Below are 12,293 nucleotides of genomic sequence, written 5' to 3'. Positions count from 1 at the left end.
AAGCATTAAGATTCTTGATCAAAAGAAAAAGAAGAAAAACATTTTTAAATAGATACAGCCATTTATTACAAAGTTAACTACATTAAGAATAACAATGAAGTATCTCTTAAATTTGTGTATGACTAACCCTGTTTATTAGATGCTGTAAACAGTGTTGAATCTAACTGTAGGGGATGAATGGTGAGCTGCCAAATAGCTTTTAGAAAATGCTGACTCGAGCAGTAATGTGATTCTACTGACACTACTAGAAAGATCAACATACCTTCCATGAAAATATCAGCCAAAGACTCAGATAATGTGAGCTAACAGTCAGATTCTGCTCTGTTGCGGCTTTCAGCACAACACTATGTATACCTTATTTCATGGGTATGTTTCAGGCAAAGATGTATAATTTCATGAAAGTATGTTTGTATAATCTTGACCACTGCAATATTTAAAAAAGGATACTAAGAGGAAGTTAGAAATGTAAACCAATTGCAATCAAAAAATCCAAAGGCATTCTTAATTTATTTTTCTAGTTTCAGAAAGTGTGTTAAAACATGTTTGTTATTATTGAAACAAGTAGTGAAGTTTTAGATTTCATTAGAACGTAACCAGAACAAAACACTTCGAGGTGGTTTTTTTTGTTTTTTTTTTCAAGTAGGGACCAAAAGTATGATTTCTGTGGGGCAGCTGAGGTGATCCAACAACTTCCCCATTAAAAAGGCAGTGCTGCCTTTCCTCAGCCAAGGTTTCTGCCATCCTTTCCTTTCCTTGGCTCGAGCAATCACGGCTTCGGCCTCATGGTGAGTTGGTTCAGCTGCCAGGGCTGACAAAGGACTGCCCTTCAGCTCTCTTCCGCTGCCCCTCGGGTTAGTTTTCGGCTGGATCAGCCCGATAAACTGCCTTGCCTGGTAATGACACAGTCCTTACATCCAATATAAGGGAAATGGTGCAACAGTAATAGAGGGAAGGAAAAGTGCCCATTTGTGATGGCTGCTTGCTTTTAGATCAGCTCATCTGTCCTGTGCCTGCTGTGTCATGTGAAACCACCCCCTGGGTGGGAGGTCTGCGGGGTTTGGTAGGGCAGGGTGTAATGTAGCCTCAGGTAAACCAGGCGTTCTCCCCCTGCTTCACAGCACATTTACAGCGTCTCTTTTTTCCCCTTTGTTTATAATTCTTTATTCTTCTTTCACTATGTCTTTTATACTATTTATTACTAGTTTTGAAAAGTGTTCTGGGATAGACAGTGTGAAAACTTTGCATGAAAATTACTTTACAGTTTAATAGCATCCTGGAGAACTGTTGACTTCTTTAATGCATATGGCTGCTAAAGTTTCTTTTTGAGTGTAAAGAAAAAGGTGTGTTTCTTTCCACCTTTACCTAGGATCATAAAGCTGCAGCATTCTTAACTGACATTTTGTTTGCTGTACTGCTCCACATTACATTTCACAAAATGATCTATATTTAAGGTGTGATAGTCCTTACTCTTAATAGTTTCTACTTTCAGACTGAAAATGTAGAGAGAAGCATAGTGCTTAAGACTCAGTTTAGTGGCTCACAGCTTTAGACTTGCAGGGAGAAAGATAATTCTCCCCAGTATAGCACAGCTGATGGGATAAATTTGTTCCAGAATATTTTAGAGAACTTTTTAAAAAAATATTACCTTCTACAGAAAATATGGCTAATAAAAATGCAACCTCCATAGGATGTGAATAAATACCAGATGAGCTAGAGGTTTGAGGTTTTTCTTGTGAAGATGATGTCCTTTCTGATTTCATTATTCCAATTTGCTGAAATGACTTTAATGTAAATGCATTTAAATAGGTGATTTAATTATCTGCATGTTATTTAAGGTCACGTTTAGCGGGATGTGACACAGTGGCACACACACACATAGCAAGGCCTGCTTTTGCTTTCATGAGGCTGATGATTGTTTAGGAGAACTCCCGTTCCCAGCGTGCAATTACCATCAATTTCTTCAGTATCTGTCGCCATTTGAAACTGGACGTAATACGCTGCATCTTCTTGTTTTCTAGCTATCCCACGTAGCTCCAGTCGTGTTTTTGCTCTAATGTTTCCAAGAAGAAATACGCCTTTGCTTTTTGGTTAACAACCTGGTTAATTTGATTTGTGCCTCCATGCAGGGGACAAACCCCATCTGAGCAGTGCGTTATGCAGATGCAGTACTGATGAGACATCACTGGAAATGAAAATGTACCTGTCCTACAATGAAAGGGATTTGAAAATATTTGACCTTTTTAATGAAAATACTTACATCTTCATTCATCACTTATGTGAACAAAGCACTCCACTGAGACTGTCGGTTACAATGGTTATTGCGCTGCTGGTGTGCTGTTGGAAAGACAATTGGTTCTGTGCACACTGTCTAGTACTTTCAGCTATTTTATTTCCTAAGGGCTTTCTTTTCTTCTTCTTACCTGCATAAAATTTGTAAAATTTTATGTTTACAAAGCATTGTTCTTAGGGAAAACAGTAAAAGAAAAAAATATTCCTGGTTTTATGACTAAAACAATTGCGACCCTATTAGCAAGCAGTTCTTACAGATCAACCATAGCCTTGGCTTTGGAAAGTACTTCTGTAACACTGAATGTACAGAGTGTGTGGAAAATCTAGTTAAACTGACCTGAGACAGAAAGTAATCTTCACAGCAGGTGAGGGGGCTGATTTCCAGATACAGGCAGGAATATTCCTTTGCATTCCGTTCAATTTTCAAGCTGTATTTCTCCTTTGGCAGTAGAAGTTATTACTCACCTATACTGAGAGATCTCAAAAATACTTCCTTCATAGAAAGAATCTTTTCCCTTGGGAAGATGCAACCAGCAACATGCTGAGGAACTCAAAATGTAGGCGTTCTGTCAGTGGAAAATCCTTGAAAATATGAATGAGATTGCAGATAAAGGGGAGAACAGGCTGCATATTTTCGGAGCGCTAGAGCAGGAACAGACGCGTACTGTCAAGAAGCGAGGAAATGCAGTCAGTCACTCCTTACACAGCTGTGATGTGTCTTCACCTGAATTATGAGGAAGGATTTGAAAGCTAAATATGCTGACCAAGTTCAGTTGAACAGGGGGAGTCCAGTCTGCATGCTTTGGATGGATGGCTGTATGTAATCGTATCAAAGTAAATAATCATATCGCATCAAAGCAGAATGAATTGAGGAAGAGAAAAATGTTAAATTCAGTACCAGGAAAAAAATGGCTACACTGTGAAACTTCTTGGAATTCATTCCATAAACAAATAACATATGAGTATAGTCATGTGCTCTAATGGATCCTTATTAATGGGGCCATAAATGAAGTTACAATCACATGCATGTTTGCAGGACTGAGTAGTTTCCCAAGCAAAATACTGAAAATGGGATATATATAAATGGAACGTCTTACACTAGGCTTAAAAAAATATTTAAAATGTAGGTAATAATGCTGGATTAGGAAAGACATGGTCTGAATAGCTCATGGATTTCTTAAAGACTACACCTCTGTGGTTTACTTAGGAAAATTCAGCTCAGTAAACTGTAAGGAATTCATCAGTTTTATGTGAGAGTTTCTTTCTTTCTGTTTTTTTCCCCTCACTTTCACTGAAGGGGGTTGAAATGTAGTCGTGTGTTAGGAAGACTTTAAACAAAATAATTTCTTTCTAATTTCATCTGCTCTCCTATTACTGTAGCTGTAATTCTTTAACTAATCTCATTATGGAGCTCTTGTAAGTGGCTACCTCCCCATATTCCATGGTTTTACACTTTTAATATATGTTATATTATATGACATCTATATATACACATATATGTTAAGATCTGACATGCTGAAGGTATTTCCTCAAATTATTTTGTTTCAAACTGAGATGTATAAACAGGTTTGAAGTGGAAGGCTACTTGCTGTCAGTAGAACGCTGCAATTAAAATAGTTTGACTCTGCTTTTATTTTTTTTAAACGATACTGTATTTACAGGTAGTTGGTTGTTTCTTTCTGAAAACAAAAGTGCTGCAGAAGAAATGGTTTAAAATGGATTCATATATGTGAATGCTTTTGATTTAAAAGCACATGTATAAGGTTTCATTTACACAAAAGACCTTAAAATTTACTTTTTTTTCTAAAAAAAAAAAAGAAAATCCAAGAACAAAGCAGTGCCGATAGCTGAGTATGTGGTGGTTTTCATCAAGCCTAATTCAAGATGCTTGAGATGTTTCTGAAAGTTTAATCTTGGCACTAACAGCTGAGAATGTAGTGATAAAAGTCATAAGACTCATGATGCAGATTCCGCTTTATTGGTCCACGCCCCAGACTCAGACATCTTTGAAAAGTTACAAAGATTACAGTAACATTTAATTTCTGGAACTACGTTGGGAATGTTTGGGGGGGGGAAGGAAAGATGATAATTTAGATAGATAAGCTACAAAATACGTGATCTTCTGAACTGTGCGTAGACAGGCACAGCAGTCTATATGCTTGCACAAGTCTGAACGAATCCTCCAGCACCAAAGCTGTATTTTTACCCATCACTCTGCAGTTGTTAATAATGATTTGTAATGGGAAAAGACAATTGCAATTTGGTGGGGTTTTCTGCGGTTATATAAACGTAAATTTTTTTTTGTTTGTTTTTCTGTTTCAAAGGAGAGGAGAAATTCTTCATGGGTTTTGCAAGTAACAGTGAAAAAATTGGGAGCATTTTTATTGACATTTCGGTTGGTGGTTTTTGTTAGTCATTTAGATATGCGAAATGAAAATTTCTGTTCATAACTATGAGATGCATTAAAAGCCTGGAGAATAAGGCTGCCACCAGTTAAAAAGTAAAACCTCAAAATAGTCCTGCAGCAAAACTAGACTTGAGACTCTTTTGGTTAAAAAAAAAACACTGGGGGGGGGGGCGGGGAGGGGGAAGGCAGAGAAAGAAAGACCACGAACTGTCAATGGAGTCTTAAAACATGATTCAGCGATTAGCAAAGGAGTGGGTGACAGACTGCAGAATGTAGGAGCTAATTGCCCCAGACTTCCCTTTAAACCCCGGCTGCGCTCTTAGTCACTTTGCATGTCTTTTTCGATGTAACTTTTTTTTTTTTACCTGATCATTTGTTTTAGTCTGTGTAAGAGTTTAAATTTGGCAATTTCATATTTTGCAAGGAGGAAACATTTCCAAAATAAGAGGTGCTAACGGGCGTAAGTGCAGTTTTCATGAAGCTGCCTGGCAAATCTGGCATTCAGGTTTTCTGCCTGTAAATCCCAAAATGCTTTTTGCTGGGGACCTGACACTCCAAAATTATTTCTCTCCATTTCTGGGCCGTTCTTTCTATTTTCACTAACTACTTTTTCTATCTTGACTATTTACATGGAAAAAACTGCATTAATCAGACGCATTGAAGATGCGCTGGTTGCCTTCATTCTGGATTTTTCTTTCAGTCCAGTGTCATCTTCTCTAAACTGTTGTGTTTCTGTGGCAGTCCCTTCATGAACCTCTGGTGACTGAATGATTTGGAGGACACTTGGATAATTAGTAGCAATACAGTCTCCAGTATATCTAATTCTGGGTAGTTTGTTCTCTCCTAAACGCAGATGATCATGTCAGTTGTTCATCTAGGCTAATGCTCGTCTCTTCCAATATTTCTTTTCTCTTTGTACACCTTGAATTGTAGAAATGCCACCCAGATATAGCCAAATGAATTCTTAATCTTTCCATCAAAATACTAGCAAAGCATGGTGCCTCGCACAAACAAATTCTAGAGACCTTTCAGCCCTGTTTTCCCATCTCCATGACTGGATGTTGCTGTTTGGGTGTCTCCTTTATGTCAGCTCTTGCTTCCCTAATCTAGTCCTAAGTGAATCTAAAATATGCCCTGAAATTGTTTGTTGTGTAAATTCATGGAGGCAAGACTAAGCATTTCACAAACTCCACTGCTGATTTGGAGAATTAGCTTTGTCCTGTCACTCTTATATATCCATTTTGCAGGAGCCCCTTCTGATGAGTGATCCTCTGACAGTTCCATTTCAGATTCATGGATAGCAGGCACGTCTATGCGCATAATTTCTAGTTTACTTTTTGTTTGTTTATTTAACATATCTTTTTTCCATACATCATTTTCCTGTTGCTAGTGACTGAGGATTTCCTGAAGTTAAAGGTTTCACTAATAATTGCATACATGTTGACTTCCAATAATAAGAGGCTAAAATTATACACACTTTATAAAGAACTGTCTCTTTAAAAGTCAGGTCTTATTTCAGACAGATTGCTGGTGGCTCCAATTTCATGTTCAGGCTTCTTTGGCATTTCATTGGGAGGCTAGGGTGAAACTCCTTTCTATATATATATTTTACTCTAAGCCCCTGCTAATAAGTTATTCCAATAGATTTTCTTTAATGGATTTTCATCTTCTTATAGTCTGAGTCTATGGTATTTTTCATTACTGTTTTCAACTGTTTAAATTACTAAATGTAATTCTCATAGTTCTTTTGATTTAAACAAAATAAAGAGTGTGGGTGTATAAACCTTTCATAACCTGCTGTCACAAACTGTATTATACAGTGGTGTATAAAGTAGGTCATAGTTTGTTCGCTGGTATGCTGAAACAACCAAGTCTCAAACCAGAACGGCAGCCCCGATTCTGTATTGGTGCATTAAGATGAGGGAAAATTGCCTCTGTTACCCAAAATAGATGGTAAAGATGTTTGAACTTAATGCATATATAAATAGGACAACGGCCAATCCTCAGATGTGTAATAGGAGTTTTGCAGATTTTTGAGTATTCCACTCCCAGGAGCTGACCAAAACAGTAAATCCAAATACATTCAAAGCCAGCGCTTCCTTGAGCCATCATCTGTGCCGCAACATTGCAACACATACATGATTAACTGTGTCAAATGAGCTGCATTTCCAAGGAATGTGGCAGACAAATGAATAGATAAATTTATTATAGTAGGAGTAGCAAGTCAAAAATAACAGTTAACAGTTGTGCTAACCTCTTCAGAGCAACCCCCACCTCACTTCCAAGGAAACTAATCACCGTCTCCACTAGTGCTTATTATTGCAGTGATGGTTATCATAGAATGGTTTGGGTTGGAAGGGACCTCAAAGATCATCCAGTCCCACCCCGCTGCACTGGGCAGGGACGCCTCCCACTCGACCAGGTTGCTCAAAGCTCCATCCACCCTGACCTTGAACACCTCCAGGGATGGGGCAGCCACACCTCCCTGGGCAACCTGGGCCAGTGTCTCACCACCCTCACAGTGAAATTTTTTTTCCTAATATCTAATCTAAATGTCCCCTCTTTCAGTTTAAAACTGTTCCCCCTTGTCCTATCGCTCCAGTCCCTGATAACGAGTCCCTCCCCATCTCTCCTGTAGCCCCTTTAGGTACTGGAAGGGGCTCTAAGGTCTCCCCGGAGCCTTCTCTTCTCCAGGCTGAACACCCCTAACTCTCTCAGCCTGTCCTCACAGCAGAGCTGCTCCTCGGATCATCTCCATGGCCCTCTGGACTTGCTCCAACAGGTCCTATGCATTTAGTGTCCTATGACTTAGAACATGCACGTGAATAAAACGTAGTTTAATGAGGCTTGCTCTGTATTAAAGAGTAATGAGGCTAAAGCATTGTGCTAACAAATTCATCTTTCCTGACGGCAGAAACCATATGACCCATACAGATAGAAATCATAATACTGGAAATAAGTGAGATGTGAGGTGTTTTTTTTTTAACTGAACACTGTCGTAGCACTTAAAGGTCTCAGTTGCTCTATGTCTTAGGACTTAAAACAGGAGCTGTCATCATGCTACCAACGATCATGATGTTTTACTTTTGTTTAGATCTTATGTTGCACCTCCTTAAATTAGTGATTATGCATTCTCTGGAGATAATTTTCACATATTCTGTCACACAAACATCTCGGGAGTTATAAAGTGTTCGTAATTTTCATGGGAGCTGAATCCAGCCTCCTGTGAGAATGGTTTTCTTGCCACTGCCCTGAGGCTGGCAGTAGTGCACAGTTGCAATTGCCACTGCGTAACTGGCATCCTCAGGCAGTTTGTTCTGCCCGGTTATGTCCATACGCCTTTCCCCAGCACACAGGAAATCTCTGTAAAGAAAAGAGATGGTCTCTATTGCATTAGAACCACAGTTCTGCAACGGCAGGAATCTGCCAGAGGGATAAAATAGGAACTGTGCTGTTAAAGTTCAACTTGTTTTTGGTTTTTTTTAAATGCAACTGAAAATAGAAATGGGTCTTTCTCTTGCTCTGTTGAACGAATTATAGGAATCTCAAGACTGAAGTGGTTAAAATTCATCATACGAATGTTTGTAAGCTAGTTGTTCGTACTGATATTTACACTGTTCATTGCTTCTAGATATATGTTGTCTGAAAGAAATGGGCTGAATTGTCAGCTAGTATAAGTTGTCCTAAACTTCACGTGAGCTATGCTAATATATGAACTAAACATCTTCCTTAGGCGTTCCACAATATTTTAGTAAGTTAGTTCAGTTTGAGGTGTCACAGCCTGAAAAGTAAATTTTTCCAATGGAAATTTCTAGTAAAAGACTTAGCCAGGCAGCTTCTTTCCCCATCTTTCCAGTTTATGTGAATCCTGAGGACATCTTACTTTCCTATCTGCATAGGAAGTAAGTATGTGTCGAAAACTATTTAAATAACTGCCTGAAATCCAGATTCATACTGACAACCTGTGCTTCCTGGTTAGTGTGATGTGATTTGAAATTGTTCTGCTTAAGTAACACAGGTTATGATAAGACATGGATGCTCCTGACTAAAAGCACTGCTAGCAGCTACCTAAAACACCTGCTCATTTTAATGTGAAGCAGTGGGTGTGAGCCCTGGGGTTTTTGAAATTGTTGCAATTTTTATGAAGTATTTGCAAAGGCCAGCCTCATCACATCAAGGAATATTAGATAAAATTCAATGCAATAGTACTTTGTATATGGGACATTCATAGTCACGTGGGACATTTAATCCACTCTGATTTTTGCTCGTTAGCCGCTGTACAAACAAAACCCCTAAAATCCAAAAGGGTCTCCTGCTAGCAAGGCACTGGGTACAGATTGCCTTGGCCATTGTAGAACATCGGGCATGTCCTGCCACTGCAGCCATATTTTGGGTTTCTAAGGTATTGTCTGTGTTCCTCACCACGATACATCCCTTTTCCTGTATGTTTTCTATGAGCCGAGATCTTCCAGCTTGGTAACACCTTAAATTAGCACATGGGCCTGTTGCAGCCCATGGGTATTCTGGGTACGTACCGAAAGGATTTTGTTTGGTGGTTTTCAGTTGCGTGCCTTGGAAGGCTCAGTTTCAGCTCTCATGAAACTGTATGTACAGAAGGGGATCTTTTGGGCTTATTTGGCCTTTTTTGCCTCCAGCACAACTTTTATATATAAATCTCCCAACAGCCTTGCTTGATGTGAAAAGTGTACAGTACAGATGAATCTTCTGAAGTGTAGAGAGTAGAAAAAGAGATTTTTATTTTTATAAATTAAAAGGCAGTTTGTAAAATATGAAAATATTGAGAACTGAATATGACAGCTGAAATCACAGAAGTAGACTGAGGAACCAGACTGTTGTATCAGCAGAAGAAAAACATTAGGTTAATCTGTATTACAGCACTCTGAAAGAATACAGAGCTTTGAAAACAGCTTTCACTAGGGGGTGGGACATTTTACTTTTATGTAGAGCTTTTGTTCATTTAGAATTGTTTACTCCAGCAAGCAACCCTGTGCTCTTTGTTTGACTGATTTTTTCCATTTGGCAGACCCTTTGCTATCACGTGGATAACATTCTTCTTTCCACTGAGACATAGCAAAACTATTCTTTATTGACCTTGCTTGTTGTCTTAAATGACAAAAATATATTTGTGTACTAGGTGAACTGTATGACTTCATCACTGACTTTTAATTGAAAATTCTTCAAAGCACAAACCTCAAAGAACTGCTTTCATTTTTTTTTTAACAACCCAGTAACTTCTCACTAGCGAACAACTCTGCCCTCAGCTAGACACGCACAACTCCCACAGATGGCACTGGGAACTGCGTACAGCTATCTGAGTGCTCAAGCTGTGTCAAAACAAAAAAATGCCATGCATAGAAGAAATATGTCTTTTGGGTTGGGTGGGGGATTTCTATTTATTTCTTGGACGGCAGAATATTTGCTGTGGAAGTAGGGATGTTTGCTTTTTTGTTTCTGTGGATTTTTTGAAAAGATAAGTATTTAATGTTTTATTTTGTATGGTTGCAGTGGGAAGCAAATTGGAAGACTCAGAAGAACATATTCAAAGTCATTCAACATCTCAATTTTAGTTTTCTCACCAATATCAAAAAACACAGAACTCATGGACTAAACTTTGTGGTGCCGATTTAGAAACACTTGTAGCATTACAGTTTTAGTGTTACATGTGAGGTGTTGTAAATCAAAGGGAGATTATGTAAGGACCCAGCATGCCAAGATAAAATTCAGTCCTACTGTAAGTGAGCACAATTCTGTTAAAACAGATGGAATTGTGCACATTTAGCCAAAAATTTTGAGTCTGTGTTTATCTTGTGTTTTTGAATGCTCACTTGCAAGCTTTTCTGATAAGGACAAAACTCTGGATGAAATAAATGGGGTTACACCCATATAGGCAAATGTTAGAACTAAGGTAAAAAATCTTCATTTAGTATAAACTGGAGTAGCTTCACTGACTTTTGCAGAACTGTGACAATTTACACAAATCCAAGCTCTGTTCATAATGGGCTAATTTTCAGAAATGCTGTGCCTCTGCAATTCCAACTGAAGGCGATGAGAGATAGGGTTGCTCTGCATTTCTGCAGGGGAAAAAAGTCAAAGGCCCTTTTGTTACCACTTAGCACATGTGCTGAGAAAATGTAAAATTAAGATCACAGTGATAGCATTTTCAGTGATCTTCTGTATGTGTACTTACTTATGTGAGGTGCAAGCAGAATAAAAATCAGATTGGGCCCCCTGCTAGAGAGCCCTCATTATATTTTTTAGTTCAGTCTTGTCGAGCATAGTCCTATTTAGGCCTTTATAATTTCACAATTAGAGAATATATTTGCAGTTCTACTACTAATTCCATACAAGTCAAACCAAGGTCTAGTCATTTTGAATGAAAGCACGATAAAACGCAGATACTCTCTAGCTCTCGCTGTGGTTCAACATGGATTTCTTCCATCACTCACACAGACTTTGTCTTCGCTCTTATACCAGTACCCACCCCTCTTTTATTTTCTCCTTGGTGATACTGGTTGTTGCACCAGATCAGGAAAACCAAAACATTTGAAGAGAAAGCTCTCAACCTGCATTCTTCAACCCCAGCTGTGTGATGTCATTCCCCTCCTTTTCACAAGCACTAGCAATTGAGCCAGTACAGGGAACTGCTGAGCCAGCTGGAAAAAGAAAAAAAAGTATCACTTGTGTTAAGAGTTTGGCTGCTCAGCTCCTAGACTGGCTCCCCCTGTGTTTGATAGGTGCCAGAGCTAAGAGTAAATGTGGGAATGTGGCCCTGAACTCTAGGAGCCGGTTTCCTTTAATTCAACTCCTATTGCAGAGTTGCACCCACGGTATCACCACAGGACAATGCTGTCTGTAGCACCATTAGCTTACTGTAATGGAAAAATTTTAAGTGGATTTTAACATCAAGTTAACGCAAACATTGTAAGTAAATAGTAAAGCCTTTATTCTTGTTAAGAACAGCATTTTGAAAATAAAACATTTGCCCATGCTTTACAACCTTTGTAGTTTTGTATACTTATGTACAGTCATCATGGTACACATTGATTGTCTTGAAAATCCTTTAAAGATGTACTTAATAAGATACCAGTACGCAACAATCAGCGGAAAAAAGGGTACGTTATAAAACACACATTAATACATTTAATAAATATATATTATCTATCAAAAATGAGCTTTAGCTCTCATCAATTAATAAAAAGCACCTGCTTTGTATTCCTGTAAGTTGGTAGAATAGTCCAATTGTTTTATTATAAAAGCTACAATGCTCCCTTTTGCATGGCCTTTGGTTAGACCCAAGGCATCAAGTTCAAACAAAGCCAACCAAGATGCCTGTGTTTAGATTTAAACTAAAACCAGAAACATCTACTTCTATAGTACTTCATGTACCTTGTTTATCGAAACAACTGTATGTATTGAGAGTGTTCTTCTGAAGAAGCTACATATTTTCTGGCAAGTGTCAAAACACCCTCAACACACCTGAAAGCAGGACAGGATCTGTAAAGTATGGCTTTCAACTTTTTTCCAGCCATTGATCAAAAGTCAGTTTTTATAAATCTCGTTTTGGTAATAGTTTTTT

General features: G+C 38.4%; 1 protein-coding gene across 2 annotated transcripts in view; it reads left to right on the top strand.

Moving 5' to 3' along the window:
• Window positions 1-12,293, top strand: part of IQCK (IQ motif containing K) — a 67,305-nt gene that overhangs the window by 31,955 nt on the left and 23,057 nt on the right. Inside the window, exon 9 of one of the 2 annotated variants that reach the window (XM_074598539.1) lies at window positions 10,223-11,711. The exons of the other annotated variant lie outside the window; for it this stretch is intronic. Coding sequence (XP_074454640.1) covers window positions 10,223-10,284 — 62 coding nt within the window. The 3' untranslated portion in view covers window positions 10,285-11,711. Of the gene's footprint in view, window positions 1-10,222; window positions 11,712-12,293 lie in introns of those variants that run through there. 2 annotated transcript variants of the gene reach the window in all.

This window comes from Larus michahellis, chromosome 8, assembly GCF_964199755.1.
Source record: "Larus michahellis chromosome 8, bLarMic1.1, whole genome shotgun sequence".
In the NCBI taxonomy this organism is placed as follows: domain Eukaryota; kingdom Metazoa; phylum Chordata; class Aves; order Charadriiformes; family Laridae; genus Larus; species Larus michahellis.
The sequence above is the reverse complement of the archived record's forward strand: the minus strand, read 5'-3'. Positions and strand labels throughout refer to the sequence as shown.